General features: G+C 40.9%; 1 protein-coding gene and 1 long non-coding RNA gene across 3 annotated transcripts in view; one reads left to right on the forward strand and one right to left on the reverse strand.

Annotated features, from left to right (window-relative positions):
* The window catches only part of LOC149749634 (uncharacterized), a 171,724-nt gene that overhangs the window by 19,582 nt on the left and 126,437 nt on the right, over positions 1–25,705 (forward strand). The window lies entirely within an intron of this gene.
* On the reverse strand, positions 213–24,939 carry C3H5orf63 (chromosome 3 C5orf63 homolog). The gene is made up of 4 exons (XM_022588698.3): positions 24,716–24,939; positions 9,019–9,139; positions 4,857–4,913; positions 213–4,214 (listed from the first exon to the last, which is right to left on the reverse strand). The coding sequence occupies exons 1-4, from the start codon at positions 24,826–24,828 to the stop codon at positions 4,038–4,040; spliced, it is 468 nt and encodes a 155-aa protein (XP_022444406.2). The 5' UTR covers positions 24,829–24,939; the 3' UTR covers positions 213–4,037.

Here is a 25,705-nt window from a genome sequence, read left to right on the forward strand (position 1 = left end):
GGTCACTCTAAATACTGTTTAGTGCATCTATTCCCATGTTATATAATGTGGAACTTGGTTGAAAATTAAGTCTTACCCTTATCCCAATGAGAAGCCACTTGCAGGTGGGCAGCTGTGGAAGGGGAAGGTCTTTCTCTTCTTGCTCCTGGCAGGAGCAAGATCCTTCTGGGGCTGGGGTGGGGCAAGGTGGGAGAAGCAGGGAGGGGCAGGAGTGTGGTCCCTTGAGTGATGAAGTTGTAAGATGGCCTCCAGCTTTCTGGGTCTGAGAAATATGTAAAGCAGACCACATTTCACAGATACTTTGGCAGGTTCTTTGGAGATCGCACTCATAGCTGGTGTTGTCTCACCTGCCATTTCCTTGATTCAGGCAAATGCGCTCTCCATTTGAGCAGCCACCTACTTCCTCAACCCCGAGGAGCCAGTCTTGCTCTGCTTCACCTCTTCCGAGGCCTGCCTGCACCCAAGGCTCTCCCCAGCCAGCCCTCTCTCCCGTTTGGCACACATCAATCCATGAAGATACACACACACACTCCCTTTCTTCCCTTCTTCCTTGGACAAACTCAGGGCAGCAGACTCCCTCCTTTGCTCTGCACCAGAAGTGCTTGCAAGCTATTCTTTCACATGATTTTCCAGAAGGGAGCTAAACCACCATGTTCTTCCTACCCAGAGACATACCTTAGGCTTTCTGATGAGTTCCACTCATGTCCCTTTTTCTTGACATTACATGACCTCAAGCTTTTACTTTGGTGGGAGGTGAGAGCACATTTTTCTCTTAAAAAATCCTCCAAATATCCAGCAGTCCTTATGTGATCTAGTATTTCCTTTGGAACGTAGCACCTTGTGTGTCTTGGTGCCTCAGCCAACACTTTAGTTTTAACACCCTATTAAGTTTGTGGTGGATTTTTGTTTGCTTGTTTGAAATTCTCATGTCAGAAATGTGTTGTTTGGATGAAGTCTGTGTACATCCTACACACCTATGACCACATGGCTATACTCAAGCAAGAATTGCTCCAAAAAACAAACTTACAGCGTCTCTGGCCGGCCCTGATTTCTGAAGGGAACCAATGGATTCTCTCCTTAGCTCAGCAGACCCTGAAACTCTCTGATCAACAACCCTAGGACACGGCCCACGTAGCTTTCAAGCTGTCTGGAGAAGGAAGAAAGGAACACACAGTGCCAAGATACATAAGAGGGCGATCTTGTCTATGGCCCTCTCACCCGATTGTATTGAAGATGTGAATGTCCTGAAGGGCTACTCGGGGGACTTCTGAGCTTAGCAGGCTTGAGGACTAGAAAGACTGAGAAAGGCTAGAATAGAGAGGCCAGATACCTCTGAGGAATCAGGAGACAGAAGGGCTGACTCTGGATGAGGGCAGAAAATAAGGGAGGATACGGCTGCAGGGAAAAAACCCACCTTACCTGAGGTCCTTCACAACGTGAACCCCAATCTTTCTTATCAGTCTCATGTTCTTCACTCCCCTCGCCTTCACTCCAGCTACACAAAGCCACCCGACATTTTCTAAATATGCCATTCCCTTCCACACTCTTTTATTTTTCACCTAACTTAAGTCTAATTTTCTATGATGCCTTCCTGCCACTTTCCTCATCTGGCTGCTGTACCATTTTTTACATGTCTCAGCTCCAGCTCTCACAGCACTATGTTGTAGTGCTTTATTAACTTTCCTCTCTCTGCTGCCCAAGACAGTGAGTGTCTCTAAGACAAAGAATGTGCCTTATTCATTTTTATACTCCTACCACCTTCAGTGTTGTAGGGACTTCTATTAGTTTTCTACTGCTGTGTAAAAAATTACCATAAACTTAGCAGCTTGAAATAACACACATTTATTATCTCATGGAGTCTGCAGATCAGACGTCTAGGCGTGGTGTGGCTGGATTCTCTGATCAAATTCCCACTGTGCTGAACCCAAGATGTAAGCCAGGGTTGTGATTCTCACCTGGGTTTCATGGTTCTCTTCTAGGATCACTAATTGTTGACAGGATTCATCTCCTTGAAGCTGTAGGACTGAGGTCTCCATTTTCCTGCTGGCTGTTGGCCAGGAACTACTCTCAGCTCCTAGAGGTTGCCCAGTTTCTTGGCTTGTTGGCAGTTCACAACATGGAAGGAAGCATGTTTGCCTCCTTCCAGGCTAGCTGGAGCACATCTCTTTGATTTCATCTTCTGCAACCAGCGAGAGAGAACACTCTGCTTTTAAAGGGCTCACCTGATTAGACCAGGCCCACCCGGATAATCTTCCTTTTGCCCCATACTGTAACATAATCACAGCAGGGATATTTCATCATATCCATAAGTTCCACCCATATTCAAAGGGGAGGGAATACAAGGGTAATGGTTCATTGGGGTCACCCTAGAATTTTGCCTACCACAGGGCTCAATGAATATTTACAAAATCAAATAAGATGTGTTCCAAAAATTTATAAATTAGAAACAATGGCATTCAATTGTAAGATTTTTTTTTCCTATTGTTACTTTGGAGGGCTTTTAAAGTTGTTTCTTAATTTGTGTTGGATCCACAATGGTTAAGAATGCTTTACGTGAGATAACATGAGGGCCCTGCAGAGAACCCAGGTAGTACAAGAAATTTGGGATGGGTGCCAAGACCTGGTCTGATATCTGACTGTCTGTGTGACCTTAGCTAACTTCCTGAAACTCTCTGAATGTCAGAGTCCTCTTCAGGTATAAAATGAGGGGGGCGGGACTAAACAATGTCTAAGGTTGGCTAGCTTTAAAATTCTCTAATTTCTAAGACTAACTCATACTGATAAAATTAAAAACTAGCTAAATGAATCACACTATCCAAATTCATTGAAATCGTTCTCAAAAGAATTTCATTACAGATGAAATTGCAATGATGCGATTTTAAGAGGAAAAGGCAGTTTTGTTTTTAAATGAATCCATTCCTCTATTGGCTGAACCTGACTAAATACAAATAAGAGTACACAACTACATTTTTAATACTTTACATAAAATGGTGAAGAATATTTTTTCTTTAGATGACATATCTGTTCAGTTATGGTCAGATGTGAATTTTCCCCAAGATATTAAAACTTGATAAAACCACTGTCTTAAAAATAGCTGAATTAACTCAGTTGATGATAACTGAAAAACTATCAAAGGCAGTACTCAAATATTACAAATCACTTTACTGACTACCTGTAAAGCACGTTGAGATTCTTATATACATTTTGGGGTTTAAGTCTTTTGTTTTTCTCAAACGAAGTGTCTTTGGCTAGGATAATTATTCTCTTCTATCCAAAAAAAAAGAGCTCTAATTTTAAACAGGTATTATTAAATTCCTCTGAGATAGATTTCATGCAGATGTATTTGTTCAAACATCCTTTTATTGACTGTGCACAGTTATTAACAAGTCACATTTCACTTTATCTACCAAGTGGAAGAACATTTATTCTTTCATTAAAAAGTTAAGCCCTGGGCTTCCCTGGTGGCGCAGTGGTTGAGAGTCCGCCTGCCGATGCAGGGGACACGGGATCGTGCCCCGGTCCGGGAAGATCCCACATGCTGCGGAGTGACTGGGCCCGTGAGCCATGGCCGCTGAGCCTGTGTGTCTGGAGCCTGTGCTCCGCAACGGGAGAGGCCACAACAGTGAGAGGCCCGCATACAGCAAAAAAAAAAAAAAAAAAAAAAAAAAGTTAAGCCCTTAGGGCAGCAACAGGATCACAGAGCATTTTTCCTATAAAAGGCTCTGTCCAGTGAATGTGAAATGCTTCCATACTAATACAAAGGAGAAAAATAAATAAAACAAGTAGATTTCTCCCGCCTTCCATCATCCCCTCCCTGCCAATACACTCCTCTTATTTTATAAAATGCCAACAGGTAGACAGTTCCCACATTGGTACTTCCATTAATCACAAGAGGAATATTACCATTTATTTGGCACCACTGAGTTCAGAACATTCTTAGAGCTGTGTGCAAGTGGCAAAAGGAGCATGAGGCCACAGTCATTTCCTCAGGAAAATGAGTTCTGGACAGAGAGGGTGGAAAATCCTGAGGGCGTTCATCAGCCTCCTGCACCTTGCTGCTCAAGTTTCTGGAGCTGTTTTTCAAGTTTTGAGACGTCTACTCGATGCATCATCAGAAACTGGCCATTCAAATGAAAGACGGGGATGTCAAATTTATATCTGTCATACCAAGCAGAGTTTTCTGGAAGTGTGATGTCCACCTCCTGTAAAATAAACTGAAACAGAGACAGACTAAAGCTCTAGATTTCAGAGAACATGGAACAACGCAACGGCTGTAGTGACAAACTGATCCCCAGACTGCTTCTAATGCTGAGAGGCTTTTACTGTTGTTGTTTGAGGTCCACAGTCAGCTAATGACCCTGAATTCCATAACCTGATTGATTTCTTTACATTCCCTAATTTTGCTACTTTTCTGTTACATCTGTTAGGTTCAGCATCCAGGTACTACTCAGTTCCCAATGAAATAAACAATGTCCCAACTGGGAAGCTGCCTGAGAATCAAGAAAGACATGTTTTGGCTGTAAGATTGGGAAAGGTGTCATGGTTTGCTACAGGAAAACACTTTCATGGAAATGACAACATAAGATAAAAGGAATAGGGACAAAAACTTAACGGAAGGCCCAAATGCTGTACCTGCTAGTTAACTTTGACTCATTTTAAGAGTCAGAGTAAGAAAACCAGTACTGCTCAGAGAAAAACACTTAGGTGTAATGACTTTTATGGAAATCAGCACTAAAATCTCTCTCAAGAAAATTTAAATGAAAAAATCATTCAATCTCTTAAAGGATCCAGGCAGATACTTTATACTACATACAGTATCTATTCCATATACATAAAGCCACACTGTATTATATTACCCTGTTTTTATAAGGCTCCAGTACTTCCTTGGCTTCATCACAAAGGGGGCATGGATCCTACAGGACGAAAAAAGCCATTAAACCCGAAGAATGGCATTCAGCCTGACAAAAACCACAAGAAGCAGATTATACTTATTTTAAAGGACAGTTTTCTACCAGGTTATACTGTTTTATTTTCCAAAGCAAAACACTGCCACAGAATCTTATAAATAGCTAGTATTTCATGGTAAATGGGCTTTCAGCATTTTTTAGTTGTGTTTTGATTTTTCTTGACAAATAAATCTATCTACTAAATGTTGATGCTTATATTTGTTACACATATATGTGTATATATATGTGTATATATATGTACACACAATACATTTAGATGCTTACATTTTTTTGTTACTGGCTTCATCTAATTGATATCTAGGAAGATTATTTTCCATATCATTTATAGTCCTAGGGCTTTGTCCTTCCTAGGTCAGGAGCACCTTCCAGGCCTGGCTGACATCACCAGAATGTCTTAAAGTCTGTTTTGATTGGGGGGCACTGAGATTTGCCAGCCTGTTTTTCTGTGTTTTGTTTTTGTTTTTGTTTGTTTTGGCCGTGCCGCACGGCTTGCAGGATCTTAGTTCGCCGACCAGGGATTGAACCCGGGCCCATGGCAGTGAAAGTGCAAAGTCCTAACCACTGGACTGCCAGGGGATTCCCAAGCCTGTTTTTCCTAATAACCCATTGGGATGGAGTTAGATAGTGATCGTCCCATCTTTAAAAGGGAAAAATCTCTTTACTTTGGGTGATGATTGTACCAACTCTTCAATGTTTTGTCAGTTTTCTCATTACAAGTGTCAGCAATAGGTTTCCCAGACTAACTCTCCACCTTAGGAGCAAGCGAGTTTTAGTGCCCATTGTTGTTTGCACCCTAACCATCTAGAGGAGAAGTCTGCCGAGAATGCTATGGATCATTGGCAGATTTTAAAGGCTTCTCAGGCCTTGACTCAATGAACAGGTACTACTATAGGTTCTCTTATATGAGCTAAAAATAGATTCAACATTACTGATGCTTATATAAAACCTGCTTTTTAACATGACAGGAAAAATGAGCTGTTATGGAGGCCCTTCCTCCAGCTTAACTCACCTTATTTTGAAATAAGAACCTGGATCATCAAAAGAGAGTTTTCCTTCAGAAAGGTCCTTCTGGCCATATTTTCCTGCTTCAGGGCTCATTATGTTATTTTAGCATTATCGATAAATAGATTATGGATAGTCTGTGACTTTTAAAAAAATTATTTATTTTTGGCTGCGTTGGGTCTTTGTTGCTGCGGTGGGCTTTCTCTGGTTGCAGCAAGCGGGGGATACTCTTTGTTGCAGTGCACGGGCTTCTCATTGTGGTGGCTTCTTTTGTTGCGGAGCACGGGCTCTAGGCACGTGGGCTTCAGTAGTTGTGGCGCATGGGATCAGTAGTTGTGGCGCACGGGCTTAGTTGCTCTATGGCATGTGGGATCTTCCCGGACCAGGGCTCCAACCCATGTCCCCTTGCATTGGCAGGCAGATTCTTAACCACTGAGCCACCAGGGAAGCCCAGCCTGTGATTTTTAAGATAACCACGTTAAAATTCTCTGAGAAAGTTTCAAAAAGTCAAGAGACGATCTTAAAAGCAAAAGCAAAACAAGAACCAGTGAAATTGCAGAAGTACCAAATTTGGTACTATTTGCTTTTATAATAAAAAAACTTTAGTAGAGCTAGGATCAGGTTTTTTATTTTATTTTTTTTAAAACACAGAGAACGGGAATTCCCTGGTGGTCCAGTGGTTAAGACTCCATGCTTTCACTGCTGTGAGCCCGGGTTCCAACCCTGGTTGGGGAACTAAGATCCCACAAGCTGTGCAGTACAGCCAGAAACAAAACAAAACAAACAACCCAGGGACTATGGAAGTCTGGGCAACTTATCACGTTTGTATGTATTTTTATGAGGAAAGGTCATCAAATTTTAAAGAAATCTATGAGCTGAAAAATGACAAGACCCAGTGGTCTGGAACATTTGTACATCCTTGTCTAGGATTTTCAGTGGTGCCAATACAGCACTTATTTACCCTATCCCTGAATTGTAGTGGACATTTGGTGGGTTGGCTGTCTACCACCCACTCCCCTTTCTTGTAGCAAGAATGCTGTGATTTTGCCTTACAAAACTGCTCTTAGCATGTGGCTGACTCCTCCCTGAACGGGGGTGGAACACCTGATTTAGGCTGAGGCATCCAGCACATAGTAGCCCTTCGACTACAAATGGCTCAGGGATCGGCCAATCAGAGCCAAAGGATAGTGTGAGGGTTTTGCTGGAGTTTCTGTAGATACCTGAAATGTGAGATCTGAGGCTTGGGATCACTGCAGTTATCCATATGAAGAGCCAGAGTGTGAACTGATTTAACCTAGAGAATGCAGTGCTGAAGAGACTGGTAATGTGCTTAAGTTTCAGAATCAAGCTACTCCTGAAACCAGACTAACCCGTAAAATCCTTTTTTTGTTTAAGCCACTCTGGGTAGTACTTTCTGTTATTTATAACTGAAAGAGACCTGATACTGTACTTTTTCTTTCAGAGGACTGTGAACTCCGGGAGGTGAGAATAATGTCGTCTTATATGTCTAATGACACAAATGAAGGGTTTGGTACAAATTTTAAGCTGAATGGAAGATTAGTGTGTTTTGCTTTGGCACATGTTTTTGGCTAACTTGGCTGTTGTTCAAACTGAAAAATAGTGCAGAATAGTTAGGCTGAGTGAGCACCATTAGCCTTAAGGGATTATTTTATTTTTGTGGTTAATTTTCACACACATTTCTCATATGTAGACACAAATGATGAAATAGTTTTGTTCCATAATAATGCAATATATACTTATGAATATGAAAAGTAAAGGTTAACTATTTTCAATAAATTTTTAAAAGACTTAAACTTTGTTATTAGATAACTGTCAGATATATTCAAATTGCTAAAATGTCTGAAATCTGAAAAAAATCTATCAAACAAGAGACCTTTTTTGTTTGAATTGCAGTATTATTCACTACAGGTACTTCTATTACCCTGAACTTTATTTCCTTTTTGATTACAAATCACACAAAGTAATGTTAACTAGCAAAAGGAAATCCATAATGTTTGTCTTATAAATTTTAGAGGAAAAAGCTCTTAAAAATTTAAACTTGCTTTATAGCTTAAAACCAGTGTTAGGGATAAGAAAATAAGTACAGTCAGTCCATTATTTGTGGATTCTGTATTTGCAAATTCATCTATTAGCTAAAACTTATTTGTAACCCTAAAATCAATATCCAAGTTTTTGTAGTCATTCACAGACATGCAGGTGCATAGAGCAGCGAAAAATTTGAGTTGCTCAAAGTGCACATTTCTGGCTGAGGTGGGACAGGATGATGCTCTGCCTTCTTGTTCCAGCTCTCATACTGTAAACAAGTGTCCTTTTCTACTTAGTGCCACTGTTTTTGCATTTTTGTGCTTTTTCTTGGTTATTTTGGGATTTAAAATGGCCCAAGCATAGTGCTGAAGTGCTGTCCAATGTTTCTAAGCATAAGAAGGCTGTGATGTGCCTTACAGAGAAAATACTGTGTTAGATAAGCTTTGTTCAGGCATAAGTTACAGTGCTGTTGGCCCTGAGCTCAGTGTTAATGAATCAACAATATATGTTAAATAAGATGCCTTTAAACAGAAACACACATAAAACAAGGTTATGTATTGATAAGTTCAAAAATGTTGTGACCAGAAGCTCATAGGAACCTAACCCTATATTTGCCCTAGGAGCAGTGGTTCAGTACTTGCTAATTCAGTGTTCGTGGTGACTTTATAGAACATGACTATCACAAATAATAAGAGTTGACTATATTTCTAAGTGATACACTTGTAAACATCTGATAGTTCTTTTCTTTCAATGTATGGATCAGATGACGATTAAATATATTAATTTACCTCCTGATAACAGTGACACAATGAAGTATCTGGGTAGGATAAAGAGTTACCACTGTTGTAACTGGAACTGAAAAATTGAGAAGCATGCCTGAAGAAAATTTATACCATTGCTTTCCTTTCAACATTTTTCCCCTTTCTTAAATGTACAACTTTCTTCACCCAACATTTTAATCCTTTATGTTTTTAAAGTAGTGATTTTACTTTTTACTCTGTACCTTTGTGAATAAGGTTAGCACAGGCAGAGCAGTCTTGGAGGCAGATAGATTTCTCAAGAGCAGTTGAAAGGAGTGTTTGGCAAGTTGCATGCTATTTCCTTGAAACCAGAGCATCTTAATTCTGCCAAAAGAAAAAGAGACAGTAAACTTATGTGCCCTAGACTTTGCTCTTTATAACAGAAACAGTAAGCTGCAAATCTATGATGGAATTTGAAGACTTCAGATATGCTTCTTGGAGTCCAGGAGTGTCAGAGAGGCCAAGATGTTTGGCAAGTCTTCATGATGCCTCAATATTCACTGTATTCCAAATTTAGAATTTAGAATGGGAAAAAATCCAAATGTATGGATTAGTTGTATGTCTAATCACTTGGTTTCTATAAGCAAATTCCATGGGTTTGTTAATTAGAATAAAAAAATTTCACCTGCAGATTTTGCTAGCATCCTGATGATCCCCTAAAATGTGGGAAGTTTCCTGAAATGGTTTTTATTCGCAGAGATAGCTTATCTTATAGGTAAGCATTCAACAATGCCCAGCCACCTTCACGGTAAAGGAGATAGTAAGCAAGAAGCACAAGTCTGTACCTGAAGGTTAAGGCTATTACTTATGAGATTTATGCCCCTCTGCTGCAAGAGGTGGGGAAACACAGAGCTGTCCTTAGAGGAACTTATAGGGGAGGTTAGGCTGAGTCAACCTGTCAAAAACAAAAATCTACTCAGCTTTTCTAAGAAGTATTTTAAAAGGAGATGGTCATCATTTTTTAAAGCATCCACAAATGTACTAGTGTTTCTACTGGAGATATTCCAATAAGAACAGCTTGGTAATAGCAGCATGTCAAACACTAGGCTTTGAAGCTCTCTCATCCTGCTACTTTGCTCGACATAAGACACCCTACTTATTCCTAGGTATTCTACTGAGCCTCCAGCTTTGTCCTTTAAACTACAGATATGATGATTTCACTTTTAAAACACATATGCACTGTTGACTTTATCACTTATCAATATTCCTTGCATGAATTCATTCCTGGTATCTTCATTTCTTAACTTCTCTTTATCTCTCCAACTTCATTTATCAGTTTCCCCTCCCTTATCTTGGCAACTTGCAGCACAAAGATTCTCTTTCTGTTCCTTGAATAACCAAAGATCATTTCTTCATCAGGATTTCTGTACTTGCTGTTCCTCTGCATGAAAAACTCTTAAGTAGCTTCTCATCTGGCCTGGGCTTATGTCACCTCCTTAGAGATGCCTTAGTGACTACCTTACCAATGTGGGCCAGTCCACCACTCTTCTTCCTCATATCTTGCTGCGGTTTCCTTTTATCCTTCACTATCTTATTTCTTTACCTATATGTCCCCTCTACTACAGTATGCGTTCCATAGGAGCAGATACTTGTTCACCCCAATATTCCTGAGCATCTACAATTAACCTGGTACATAGTAGGTGTTCAAATAGTTGTTCGAATGTTAATAGTACTGGAGTGAGCCTTTCCCTCCATCTTTAGTCTCACCTCTAACCCTGATCAGACACTCAGTGTGCACAGCAGTCACTATGTGGGCGGATCTCATATCCTAACTAAAAGTCAGTGCTCCTCACGGTGTCCACAAGATGCAGGCCAGGGTGCTGCAGCTGGTCCCAGCCCCTTCACCACCACCTTGAATCTCCTCCTGCTCTGCTCCAGAGAGCATGCCTGTAATAATTATGTACTAATCTCTACTGGTGAGCAGGCTTCTCAGCATAAGATTAGCTTTAAACTCATTTCAAACAGAATGATATGACTTTAGAGAAAAGCACTAAATCCATATCAAAAAAGAGTAAAGAAGACGGGACAAAAGGATTGGATTCTGATCTGTGAAAACTATAATCTTTCCTTCTCTCTTAAATCCTTAGTCTTCCACTTCTCCCTGGATCTCCCTGCTAACTAAATGGTCCTGATAATGCATAAAAAAGGAATGTGATAAGGATTTTACAAGAACCCAGCATTATTCTAAGGAGGAAAATGGATCTAAACAATTTCACAATATGCTGTGCTGCTTTCAACTAAGTGATAAGCCCTGGTATATATATGTTCCATAAATTCAGCAGAACCAACACTCCAATAGGTGAATGTGGTTGGAGACAATAGCTTCCAAACATGGCTCTGTCTACAGAGGATATAAAGGAAGGGGAGGGCTTCCCTGGTGGTGCAATGGTTGAGAGTCCACCTGCCAATGCAGGGCACGCGGGTTCGTGCCCCGGTCCTGGAGGATCCCACATGCCGCGGAGCGGCTGGGCCCGTGAGCCATGGCCGCTGAGCCTGCGCGTCCGGAGCCTGTGCTCCGCAGCGGGAGAGGCCACAACAGTGAGAGGCCCGCGTACCGCAAAAAAAAAAAAAAAAAAAAAAGGGGAAGTATCAATGGAATGCTAGCCATGTTTACGACAGGTAGAAATTTCTGCATCGTTGGTTTCGGCAAGGCTTACGCCAACAGTGGCACACCCTCTTAGGGCATGAAGTTAAAGAAACTGTATAAAATGAAGGAGAAAGAAAATTTTAAAAATCAGTTTTGTGAGAGTAAAGGTAGAAAGATAGCTCTTGGAAATGAGAAAGAGCAGGCTATCTAAGGCAGTGACCTAAGGTTACAACCAGGACAGTGAACGGCAGCTGTGTGCTTTTGGTGGCGGGATTTAAGATTTATTGATGTCAGGCTGGTAAGGAATGGAAAACTTAACTGCTTTCACCTAACTGAGTTGAGACTGAGGTGTTAAGGCTTTTGTTAAAAAAAAAAAAATTCACATTCACAATGGAAATCTGCTTCAGTATTTCCAACATGACAAAACACAGCATGTGGTCTTGGTTGCAACCAAGACAAATAAAACCTGTCAGAGTAAACAGAGTTGCTCTTCATTCCAGATTTGCTAGAATACTTGTTCAACCAACCCAAAAAGCTAAGTAAAGTCTTCAGAGATGCCACAACCATCTTGTTTAAAACTAGTTCTCTTTTCCATGTTAGTCTCTATTTCTTTTTTTAAAATATGTATTTAATCACTTAAACATGGCACATTTGTTTACTGAGAAATGCATTAGCATTATGCAATTTTACTACCTGCATATTTTCCAAATGCTCTAGCGCACTAGGGCACGTGCGTTTTACCACATTGTTAAATTAACTTATTTCTTTGTTGGCACTGTATTATAAAATTATATTAGAGTCTGATACAAAAAAGAATTCCCATACCTCTCCTAGGCAGAAATAAGATATTATGGCTAAAGTTCTGAACACTGGAGTTCACTTTGTTCTAGAAACAAAAAGTAAAATGAAAAATGATACACTACAACTGGAACACCCCAAACCCTAACACCACTGCTGTCAGTGTCACAGTCACCCCATCATGCTTTCTTGGAAGTAAAATCTTAATATTGGCTACTCTGACAATGTGACATTTTCATTAGTTCCATTATTTTTGAACAGTATCTCAGCACTATAAGAAATAGTCTGAAAGGCGGTCTATGCCTGTTGGCTCATGACTGTGGGAGGACAGTACCATTTTGATTATGTCACTGAATTTAGTCATGAAGTGTGTGTCCTTACTATACACAAAGACACAATTTTATCCTCTGTATTTTGTTACATGCCTCTGTGATATGAGCAAAAAGAGATGTGTTCATAATATCAAAGAAGCACAACTGGGTCACCTTTGTCACAGACAAAAAAAAAAAGCATAAGACTGGATTTAGAATGTGCCTAAAACAAATTCCACAGCCTAACAATAAAGATGGTGACTCCTGCTGTTTCAAGTCCACTGCCGCTCAGAGGCATGGATCACCCTGAAAGAGAAAGGGAATGCTGGCTTTTCAACAAAACTGAGGCCGACTTCAGTGGTCTTTATGGCAGAATCAAATAACAACATGGAGGAGGACTCACTGGACCAATTCAGCCCTCCTTGAAGCAAGATATAGAATTTTCCCTGTGAAGCACTGAAGGACATACCATTAAAACAACTGATTATCGCATAGAAAGAAGCCAGGGTCATTTGAGCCTTTATTAAGGATTATTCATTTCTTGCATGAGGAGCCGCCCAGGCTATGGCTGCACATCACTTATGTGGGGTTCTTGGATTCTTCAAATGCTGTGTGTGTCTGATTAGAAGGGAAACAACATTGTTCTTGCTTGAGTAGAGAAACTGACCTTCACTGACCAGAATTTTTATTCATATGAAGAGTCCTTGAGCACACCAAATCTCCAAGCTCATATGATCTCTCATCAGCAAGCTGCAGTGTTCTCAGCTCATGTGCAAAATCAAAAAGTTTGTATAAACTCAGGTACTGCCTTCATTATTAACAGATAATGTTGGAGCTTCTTCACAAGAATACAATGTAAATTTAATGCTGAGCTGACATTAACCAAACACTATTACCGTCACTCTCGCTGAACCTGTATTCCAGAAAGAGAGGCTCAGGGCTTCCATCCCGTCATTTATGCCATGTGAGATGTTAAGTGCTCCATTTCACATTCTTTATCATCTAAGTACAGCATTCCTATTTTTACACAATGACTAGAAACACATGTGCGCGCACACACACACAAACACATCCCTCTCTTGGGAACAAAATCCATTATTTTAGATTACTGAAAGTTTATGTAATGAGGTGAGGTTGCTCTTAGGGGACTCATCTGGGTCACTGGGCTCTACCTAATCCAGGGAAACAGGGACAAATGATGCCTCCCCAGTGGTCTTACATGCTTTTGGTCAGTCAGCTGTGTCCAAACCTCCCTCTCTCCCAAACAAGTGAGAGCCTACCCTAGGATCTTGGGTCCAAGTGTGGAGCCAAGAGTGACAAGGACATGCAGCATATAGAGACACAATCAAAGCTGTAAATTGAGCAGATACTTTGAGGTGTCAATTCCAAGGGGCTAAGCAGGGTTAGAATGAGGCTATAGAACAGAAACAGAGGGTAGGGGGTGGAAGGCAACCTGGAGCGGGGCCCTCACTCCCTGCGTGCGTGAGATCTCAGGTGCTTTTTCAGCACCTCAGCCACAGCAGTCAGGGTACCCAGCCAGGGGAACCGCCAAGGAGGTAGCACCAACTCAGACATGATATTACAACAAGGATCCCAGCTCACCACCCACCTGTGGGCCCACTTGTACATGGCCTCATGCTCAGCTTCATTCTTTCTTTTTTTTAAATAACATTATATTAGTTTCAGGTGTAAAACATAATGATTTGATATTTGCATACATTGCGAAATGATCACCACAGCCTCGCCTGGCTATGCATTTGGACTGCTGATTTGATCCCACATAACACATGAAACCCTGAGCAGACATTCCCTGCAGCTTCTACTTCCAGGCTTCAGTGCCAACAGGTTTACCACGGGGGGCAGAGAAGCCTGTGGAGAATCAGTCCCAGAAAGGAATGACTGGTCATATGAGTTCCTACAGACAAAACCCCTTTTTATTTTTTTTTTAAATTATTACCATGACTGTGGGGTTTCCAAGTATCTGGATGTCTCTACTACACTGTTTGAATGCAGTGGGTGCTCTGTTAATCTGCATTCAACACACTGATTTGTGGAAAAGTTTTCTAACTATTTGAAGTGTGGGCCTGGCCTAACCAGTAAGATTATAATTTCACTGAAGGTATATGGCATTTACATATCCATCACTTGGTACATACACTCTGCCCCCATATCGCCCCCTCACCGCTTCAAATTCTTAGCAAAATAAGCCATTATTGTTTTTTCTTCATCCTGTCTGGTGTTTAGTCCATTTCTTTCCCTCCAAATAAAACTCTCACATGGAGAAATCAACTCCACATTCTGGATACAAGCAACAAGAATTATAGAGAGATGTACTCCAGCAGATTCAGGAGGAGGGAGTTAAATTCCTCACTGAAACAATATAAATACAAGAGAGATCACAACAGGGACATCTAATGGGCAACTTTAAATGTCATAAGAGAAAGGAAGAGTACTGTGGGCTGAGATTGGAAGTGGTTTCACGAGAGAAGGATCCTAAATCATGTAGGATTTCGATACATAGAAAAAGGGGAAGCATTCCGAAGCCAGGGTTAGACACAAAGGCATGAAGTAGGAATGCTGTGGCCTTTTGGATGGGAGCCAATGAAGGGTTTTAAACGAGAGTGATGTGATAAAATCGGTGTTTTAGGAGATTGATCTGGCAGCAGCGAGCAGGATGGCTGCAAAGGAAAGAAGAATGGTGACGGGAAAGAGTTCAATTATGAAAATCCAGGTGTGGGATGAGATCATTCATTCAACAATTACCTACTGTTTTCCATGTCTTAGATACTCATAGGTACTGGGTTCAGTGGTGAACAGAAAAGTCAGGTCCCTGGCCTCATGGGGTCCATATTATAGGGAAGTTAAAGAGACTCTTTTCTGTCTCTCAACATCAGACAGTGGTAAGCAGAGGGGAGGGAGTGAAACAAGGTGATGTGATGGTGACTAAGGCAGGTCCTTTAAATAAAATGCTCTGAGCAGGTGTCATTTTTGCTGAGGCTAAAGACTGAGAAGGTACAAAGATCTGAAGGAAGAGCATTTTGGGGAGAGGGAACAGTAAGTGCAAAGACTCTGGGGTAAGGACAACCTTGACTTAGTGGAAGAAACAGAAAGGACCATGTGGCTAAAGCAGAGTAAGCAAGGGGAAGAGTGGAGGAGACAGGTCAGCGGGGGTTGGATCACCTAAGGCCTCACAGGCTATGTTAAAGAACTGAGGTTCTATTTTCACACAGTTAGATTTAGAGGAGGGAAGTGATGGGTCTCATGTACATTTTATATTTATTTATTTAAAAGATTTTTTTTTTGATGTGGACCATTTTTAAAGTCTTTATTGAATTGTTACAATATTGTTTCTGTTTTATGTTTTGGTGTTTTGGCCACGAGGCATGTGGGATCTTAGCTCCCTGACCAGGGATCGAACCCTCACCCCCCGCATTGGAAGGTGAAGTGTTAACCACTGGATCACCAGAGAAGTCCCTCATGTACATATTAAAAAGATGACTTTAATGCTGTGTGAGAATGGATGTCAAGAGTGGAAGCAGGGACCCAGTTAGGGGCTACTGCTGTAGTCCAGGTGAGAAAGGAGGGTGGTGTGGACAGGGCCAAAAGGACCTGCCAGTGAACTGGATATGAGGAATTAAAAATGACAGTAAGGACTATTCTAGTTTTGGTTTTGAGCTGCTGGGTGGGTGGCAGTGCCATTTACTAAAATGGCAGCTGAGGCAGGAACAGATTCAGGGATGTATGGGTCTGGGAGCTCAGTGAGGGACAAGCTGAGACTCAAGTAGAAAGTCGCGTGTACAGGTTTGGTAGTCAGGAGAGAAACCAAGGCTGAACATAAAATTTTGAGACTCCCTCAGTTTAAGGGCTGTAATTACACCTGAGATCATGAGACCATCTAAATAGCAGAGAAAAAGAAGAGGACCCAGGACAAATCTCTGAGGCAATCCAACATCAGAAGTTGGGTAGAGAGGAGCCAGCAAAGGAGGTAGAAAGGTTGGTGAGGTAGGAGGAAAATCAGAAAAGTGGGCCATCATGGAAGCCAACAGGAGAAAGTGTCTCCAGAAAGAGGGGAGTGGCCCACTGTCAAAAAGAGTGATAAGGGCTTGGACTAGAATAGGGGTAGTCAAAGAAGCTACCACAAATCAGATGAGATGCGTCTCATGTTGCTCCAAAAGAATGAAACCTGCCAACCAATGCCTACCCCTAAAATGAACTACCTTGTCTGACTCTTGCCTAATTTCACATCTTAAGTAAAAGGGGATATTTCTGAGGATGGAGGCAGTGGGGTAGGGGAGAAGAGTAAAAGCAAAATTTGGTTGGGTGTCTTAAAAAGAGATAATAAATGTAAAAATCATTGTATAAGTTAAAAAGCAGAATAGAGAAATAAGGCTTAACTATTTATTACTAAATAATCCAAAAATAAGGTATTGTTACTAATAATGATAATGATGATGTTTCTACTGACTGAAATGTGCTTTTACTGGCCTCAAAAGGAAGATTTAAAACTCTAGGCATAATAGTCTCAGAAATAGGGAATTGCAAAACTGAAAAATATTTCAAACAGAAATAGCTGAAAACTTCAGATTGTGAACATTACTTAAATAGGAATTCCTAAGACATGATATCACTGGTTAAAGATGCAGCATATTTATCTTCTCCTAAGACTGAATACCTAGACCAGCACATACCTCGGCACCAGGTACTGGCTTACCTTACTCAGGTCTCACATAGTTACAGAACAGGATACTGAAATTCAGTTTGCAAGGGGTAGAGGTTTCCCCTTGATAGGTTCTGAACAAAAGTCACTTCCCTTCCAGTTGCTCCTTCCCAATACTTGCCTTTATATTTTCAAGGAAGAGAAAATTCAGTACCACTATTATTTTACCAATGATATCTTCAACCCAACCCTTGTACATCAAAACAGAAGCTGCCTAGGTAGTGGTAAAGTTGGATTTATAAATAATCTTTAAAGACAAAACTTGTTCCAAAGTATTTTTGAATAAATTGTATAGAGAGGTCAAAGTAAATTTAAATGAACATAGTTCCCATGAACTCGTCAGGGGAATTAAGCACAAATGGTATGATTCTTCATCTAGAGCTTTAAAGTTACTCTTTCTTACAGAGTTTCAGTTGTTATTCAGCATGTTTGAATACCTGGGTGCATTTCTGTGTGCAGATTTCATAAATATAAACCCCAAAGACAGGCAATTCCACGAATTAGTTCTCTGATGCTAGGCAGTTCCTTGTCTCTTTAAGCCTGTTTCATCAACTGTAAAATGGAAATACAACCCCCTGTCCTGTTCTGTCGTTTTAGAGACTAGGAGAAACTCTGCACGTAGGCTCTGCTTTTTAAATATCTTCCAGATCAGAGAAGGGGAAACCACATACAGAAGAAATGCCATGGCAATAGCTCAAGACGTCAAAGGTCTCCAAAGAAAGGCTTGGAAGTAGTTACCTGTAGGAGTCTAAAATGCTAGGCCATTAAAAGAGGACCAAAATTCATACACAGATCTGGGCAGAAGTGTAAACGGACTTGCTCTTTGCAAACTCGCTTCTCTAGCTCCTCAGTCATAACTGGAAAGCCTTGGCATCAGAAAAGACCCAGCAGGAAAATGGGGGAGGCGACATTAGGGTGGCTGGACACTGATCTTGCAACTGTTTGAGCATCTGAGATGGAAAAGTGCCTCTGAAAAGGAAGAATAATGTGTTTCTTTCTTATTGATGGACACATTTAAAGAATGATTTTTAATGGCAGACCCTCATCATCTTGGCATTCTCCTCCATGTCCAGAAGTGCTGCTGTGTTTGCCTAGACCTATAGCAAGCTGACAAATGTGAAATGAAAGGGAGGAGGAATCTTCAGAGTAAGCAAGAGTTTGTTTTAGAATCTTTGGACCTTAGCAGTCACATTTTCCAGATCATTGCTTCAGAGGAGTCTACTTGGTAATGGGGTTGGTTTCCAGAAAAACATTCAGCTAAGAAAAATAAAATGAAGATGCTGATCAAGAACAGTAATATAGGGGCTTCCCTGGTGGCGCAGTGGTTGAAAGTCCGCCTGCCGATGCAGGGGACACGGGTTCGTGACCCGGTCCGGGAAGACCCCACATGCCGCGGAGCGGCTGCACCTGTGAGCCATGGCTGCTGAGCCTGCGCGTCCGGAGCCTGTGCTCCACAACAGGAGAGGCCACAACAGTGAGAGGCCCGCGTACCGCAAAAAAAAAAAAAAAGAACAGTAATATACTGTTACTATACACTCCCTCTAGCACCCAGGGGTCCAAAGGGGATTCTGGACTAATTCTTGTTAACACAGTGGGGCTTGCACACACTGTACCCCTCCCCTTATCCTCAACCTTAAATATACTGACTCAGCATCTGGCCTAGGGCAGAGGCATATTCTGAATTCAGAGTGTGCAACAATGTTCAGTACTATTAAGACATAATGGCTGCTCTTCAATACGTGGTGCTGGGAAAACTGGACAGCTACATGTAAAAGAATGAAATTAGAACACTTCCTAACACCATACACAAAAATAAACTCAAAATGGATTAAAGACCTAAATGTAAGGCCAGACACTATAAAACTCTTAGAGGAAAACATAGGCAGAACACTCTATGACATAAATCACAGCAAAATCCTTTTTGACCCACCTCCTAGAGAAATGGAAATAAAAACAAAAATAAACAAATGGGACCTAATGAAACTTAAATGCTTTTGCACAGCAAAGGAAACCATAAACAAGACAAAAAGACAACCCTTAGAATGGGAGAAAATATTTGCCAACGAAGCAATTGACAATGGATTAATCTCCAAAATATACAAGCAGCTCATGCAGCTCCATATCAAAAAAACAAACAACCCAATCCAAAAATGGGCAGAAGACCTAAATAGACATTTCTCCAAAGAAGATATACAGATTGCCAACAAACACATGAAAGGATACTCAACATTACTAATCACTAGAGAAATTCAAATCAAAACTACAATGAGGTGTCACCTCACACCCGTCAGAATGGCCATCATCAAAAAATCTACAAACAATAAATGCTGGAGAGGGTGTGGAGAAAAGGGAACCCTCTTGCACTGTTGGTGGGCATGTAAATTGATACAGCCACTATTGAGAACAGTATGGAGGTTCCTTAAAAAACTAAAAATAGAACTACCATATGACCCAGCAATCCCACTATTGGGCATATACCCTGAGAAAACCATAATTCAAAAAAGACATGCATCACAATGTTCATTGCAGCTCTATTTACAATAGCCTGGACATGGAAGCAACCTAAGTGTCCACAGACAGATAAAGAAGATGTGGTACATATATACAATGGAATATTACTCAGCCATAAAAAGAAATGAAACTGAGTTATTTGTAGTGAGGTGGATGGACCTACAGAGTCTGTCATACACAGTGAAGTAAGTCAGAAAGAGAAAAACAAATACCGTATGCTAACACATATATATGGAATCTAAAAAAAAAAAATGGTTCTGATGAACCTAGGGGCAGGACAGGAATAAAGATGCAGATGTAGAGAATGGACTTGAGGACACGGGGAGGGGGAAGGGTAAGCTGGGATGAAGTGAGAGTGGCATGGACATATATACACTACCAAATGTAAAATAGCTAGCTAGTGGGAAGCAGCCACATAGTACAGGGAGATCAGCTCGGTGCTTTGTGACCACCTAGAGGGGTGGGATAGGGAGGGTGGGAGGGAGGCGCAACGGGGAGGGTATATGGGGATATATGTATATGTATAGCTGATTCACTTTGTTAAACAGCAGCAACTAACACACCGTTGTAAAGCAATTATACTACAATAAAGATGTTAAAAAAGACTTAATGGCTGCAAAGCTGAAAGCCAAGAAAGCCTGAATAATGTGGTTGGGTTATATCATACATGAGGGCTTAATAGAATTTAAAAACCAATTTGAAAATTCCCTCATTCCATAAAGATAGCATTTAAGATGATGGCAAAATCATGCTAGTTCAAGGGATGGGAACAAAGTACATAAGGAATTATGCAGCCTCCTCTCCACATTATCCTTCTTAACCAAAATGACCCATTCCCTTTGAAGGTATATCTGATACTTAATACTGACCCAGAAAGAAGGCAATTTCATTAAAACATCTTAGTCTTATTGTGCCCAGCTAGTAATGCCAGTTTCCTTGCTATTTAAAAAGCACACAACTTCATTTCCAAAAGTAACTGTTCGCAAGTCAAACTCCATCCACCCAGGCAATGCCTTCCATTTGTCACTAATACTCCACCATTTCCAATTCATCTTGCCTAAGAGGCACGTTATCCACATGACCACACAAGACCTGAAAGATGCTTCATTCATTTTTAGCCATTTTGTAGCAAATGACCTTGGAACATTTGAGATATTAAATCCAGCATTTCTTTGGACTTGTGACACTAATACCTGAATGTTGGGAACTATCCACTCTTGAGGTCATGCCTCAGCCACCCTCAGTTATGTGAGATTCTGCAATTCTCTGAGTCCTATTCTGTTACTTAAAACTTGTCACTGATAGAAAATCTTAATATTTTGGAACTGGATGCCAAGACACTTTGGAGATTTCCCTTGCTTTATGGATAAAGAAACTGTTTTACCAAAGCCTTTTATACTGCAATTTTTTTCTCTATATTTCTCTTTGAACAGTGCCTATTTTTATGTATGATGAGACCAACACAGAATTCTCAGAACTGCAAGGGACCTCCAAGTTCAACCCCCTTTTTCCAAAAAAAGTCTCAAAAAGTTTTATACATGAATCCTCAGAGTATACCGAATAACAGATATCACATTTTGTTTAAGATTTAATTTAAGGATGGAGAGAATGAGGAAAACTCTCAGCTTCGGATGGCAGAATTCTTTTACTATAAGAAAGAGGTTCTGATCTCTAAATCTAAGATGATACAGATTAACTTTATTTTCGAACTTGGAGAAACAGAGCTGAATTTAGAACTCTCTCATTTTTTTTTTCCAGTCTATATCCTAAGCTGCTTTGGCTGACTAAATTTCTATTAAATAACAGTAGCCTTTCTCTTGGCTGACTAGAAGAACTACATGTTTTAAGAAGAAAAGAGTTTAAAAAATTAAATAATTCAGTCTTATGTCCTTCCCTCTGACTAAAGTAGAAGCCACTTCCCCATTATTTCATGATTAATATGAAAAAGTACAGGAACAATGAGAGGAAGTTCATCTGTTTCCAGTAGTAACATTCTGGTTTCTGTTGGAATTCCATTGGCAACAGAAGGAAGCAGCATATACCACATGCCTGCCCTATTACAATACAAAAAGCTGTCAACTTTGAACTCTTTTGAAATGTTAGTAAAGTAGAAAAGATGATTGTGGCTTTCCTTCAATATTATTTGGGTAACCTAGCCTTAAAATAGTGAACAAACATAAGTCCTTTATCCTTAAGGCAGGACCAAACCAAGATATTAGTGGCCTAGGTAAGCTAATAATTTGGCATACCTTCAAATGGATACTTTTCAAATATTCACTCAACAGGTGTTTGGGTGAGGAGCTGGGCATGGCAGGCCTTGAGAGAGAGTAGAAAGGGGGCTGGTGGGGCCTTTTAGTTTGCATACTCTATTCAGTATAACAAAGACCATGCAAACTGATCAGGCTAGATCTCTTTGGAAGGCAGTTTGGTGACCATCTGTAGATTTTCAAATATGCCCTTCCCTACTCCAAGCTGTTTATCGAGGCATTAGTAACTGCAGCATTTATAACTGCACTGGTAGCTCCTTGAAAGGTTACTGCTTTATATTCTTTTCTCTACCTTGTTGCATTCCCAGTGATGCTTTCATACTCCTTAAAGATCCAGCCTCCTTTCTATACCATGTACTGAGTGTTTGTTATGTGCCAGGCACCGTGCCAGATACTAGAAATATAAAAGTGATTAAGATACTTTCCCTGCCCTTAAGGACACACCTTGGGTAGGGGAAAGATTTACAAATAATACAATACCAAAGTGATGAAGCCTATAGCAGTAAAATGGTTATTACTAGATATTACTGGTAAAATGCTCTGAAATCCTTTCTTAAAATAGAAGGTATTTTGAATTTGCCTCTATCTCTGGAAATCTTATCTTGGGTAAGGATTGGAATGAAAAGAGAGTAATGTTTTCATGCCTCCAGTCCTCTGCGGCTGTAACTGAGATGGGAAGGTAGGGATGTGGAATAATATCTACGTGAAACTTAGCCCAAACCTTTCACTTTGCATATTCTTCCTCAAATAATTTTGTCTCTCAAACTTGCTATGTGATACTAGGGGAAGGATGAAGGAAGCTCACCTAGTCCCTGCTACCTGTGTAGCTACACATCCCTGGATCCAGATAGTTTCTCCCCTTCAAAATAATTGCAAACAATATTAAAACTGCATGCAGGAACTATTCCAGCTGGCTTTTGGCTTCCTCTGATGTACCCTCCTTGAATAAAGCAGTGGCAAAATTAGATTTAAAATAAGGAACATAAAAAAAAAGTACTACTTGTACCAGATCTCTTCAAGGTCCTACTACGTGTGAAACCCTGAGCCCTGGCATTAGAGTAACTAAATGCATCAGCCAGCTGGAGTATGCACATGTTATGAAATACAAAAACCTTAATAATAAAAAAACCCTTATTTTGAAGGCATACTTCCACATTGCCTCTGGGTACTTAAGGGTCCGTGAGAACCAGGCATCTGGAATAAAATAGAAATACAGTCCAATAAATTCCCAAGTTGGAAAATCCTCCTTTCTATTTCCTTACCTGCCATCAATCCATCTAAAGAAAACCACATAGCCATATTTTCCTCCGATAAAGGAGACATAAAAGTATTGATCCTTCCTTGGCAGGTAGCTACTACTGACCACAATAAGCACGAAGAAAGAAACTCTGCAGAGTCTACCTTTCTAAAGCACTAGCCCCGCCAACCTTAATTTTCACAACAGGACCTTTTTGGTTCCAGGCAATTCCTCAGCAGAACAGGACCCAGGTTATTAGGCTACGACATTTCACACAGAACCATGATTAGTTCTGCCTTACCCCCAATATTACTATAACCACTCAGTATTTCCAGGGCACACCTCTTTTTCCAAGTGTTTTAAATCTCAATGCATACAGCTGTAAATATTGGTAGACAGCTTCATAAGCATTTTCACAGTATTCCTGAGATAATTAGTAAATGAGAAGACTGTGGCCTCTAATAGCCACTTCATCTTTAGCAGTCCCACACTGAGACATGGCTTTCATGGCTGCCTAACCAAGGTAATGTGTGGTTAAGGAGACGTGCTTATGCTGGGGAATGTGCTAGAAAGTGTGAGGGGCATAACAGATCTTAGACACTATCCCTGTCCTGGAGGAGCTGAGAACCTTGGGGTTTAGCTGGGCCATACTGTGGATTTAAGTGCTCTAAAATATAAAGTACGACGTAAAATACTTTCTGTTAAGAAACAAGAATAAAGACCTGCCAGGCAAAAAACTCTTTGTTCTTCAACAGAACAGCCTTAGAAACAGACACTTGCCTATTCATGTTAGTAGCAATTTAGTAGAGACTTTTTGTAACTCTGGACTTACTTAAAAAAATTGTATGAGGGGTATTTGTCAGGGGTGACTGACAAGGCTAAGTATTTGAGAACTGTACAGTCTCTGATTTATTCTCTCGTGGTTCAGCACCCAGAGGGCTGCTTTTGCCCAACAAAGGCAGACAGGAGGTCCAGAGAGCCCCAGGACTCACAGTGCTCCTGCCAGCACCCTCGATTAAACCTTTCAGCCCTCAATTAAAGGTCAACATGGTTGCTCAAAAATATTTATTTAAAAAGGCAGTCATCTCAGCCAGTCGAGATTATATTACCACTTCATAAAACTCGAATAAATCCGAAGTAGGGCATCTGTGAATCACGGAAGAAGCATGAAGTTATGATGTTTTCTGCTGCTTCTTAAAAAGCTACCTTTTCCACCCGTGATTCTGTTCACTTCCCAGAGCGCCATCGCGCGCGCGCGCGCACACACACACACACTCTCACGCTTATAATTTGCCCCCAGAGGTTCACGGATTTATGGCTCCCGGTTTAATTAAATTTCCTGTAGTGACAATCGAAATCGGCAGCGTGCGGCACAGTGTGGGGCTCCCGTGCCCCCCTCTCCAGCCCGCGTGCCGACTCCAGGGGGTGCCCCGCGAGCGCCCAACTGCCGGCACCCGACCACCGGCACCCACCTGAGCTTCGGCTGCTCGGGTCGCCGCTTCCGCTGTGCGCCGGTACTTCCGCCCCGGCCGGCAGGCGCCCGCCCCGCACTTCCGCCCCGGCCCGCAGCCGCTCGGGCTGGCATCAGTGGATCACAGGTCTGAGCCGATCGTCCCTGTGAAGGGTGGCCGCGCTTGGGCTGTTACGCATGAAAAGAGAGATACAAGAACCAAGGCCACACTGTTTAAAAAAAAAAGTCCACGGAAAAGTGACCTGGCATGTTTGGGAACCATTAATAACGAGCATCCGGTGTGAGAAAATAATGAGTAATACTCAAAACTAACACTTATTGATTGCTCACCATCAGCTTTACGTTCATAACTTGATTAATACTGCGAATAATCCTATTAAGTATTGTTAGTACCATTTTACAGAAGAAGAAATGGAGGCTTAGTAGCTTGCCCTAGTTCTCAGAACTAGAAAATGGCAGAGTTGAGATTCCACCCCAGGCAGTCTGATGTCGGTATCCCTGAGCTTACCACTATGCCCTCAGTATGTATTCAATGCTTTAAGAGAAGATACAAAACAAACCAAGGTCAGGAATGAATCCCCTAAACAAACCACATTGGTTATGTGATAACTTTTAGAGGGCACATCTAGAAAGTAGAGTTTTCAAATTCTAACTTTATCACTTCAACATGTGCTAACAAAAGAGGGGATTTTGTGACTGTCAACAGACTACCTATGATTATTTTGGAGTTGATACACTTTGATAAGACCTAATTTATCTGAAAAAAATTTAAAAAGAAAAAAAAATCAATCGACAAAGTATGCTCCACCTAACAGTTGCTGGTATGTTATCTTTAAAGAAGTTATCTTGGGTCTAGTTATAAACACCTTGGTGGTACATGCATAACTTTGTGGAGTGATAGAAAAGCTTCCTAGAAATGTGACTCCAAATCAGCTTCCAAATCTCATTTCTTGTTGGAGAATGGAAATACTGTAAATTGGATTTATGACAC

Source organism: Delphinapterus leucas, chromosome 3 (assembly GCF_059928025.1).
Source record: "Delphinapterus leucas isolate spDelLeu-1000000601 "Yukka" chromosome 3, BTC_Dleu_Yukka2, whole genome shotgun sequence".
In the NCBI taxonomy this organism is placed as follows: domain Eukaryota; kingdom Metazoa; phylum Chordata; class Mammalia; order Artiodactyla; family Monodontidae; genus Delphinapterus; species Delphinapterus leucas.

Coding starts and splice junctions, on each gene's coding strand:
- C3H5orf63 (XM_022588698.3), bottom strand. CDS start 24,828: ATGCCAGCCCGAGCGGCTGCGGGCCGGGGCGGAAGTGCGGGGCGGGCG. Junction 9,140..24,715: donor CCCGAGCAGCCGAAGCTCAG/GTGGGTGCCGGT, acceptor TTCTTTTGGCAG/AATTAAGATGCTCTGGTTTC. Junction 4,215..4,856: donor TGGAGCCTTATAAAAACAGG/GTAATATAATAC, acceptor TCTCTGTTTCAG/TTTATTTTACAGGAGGTGGA.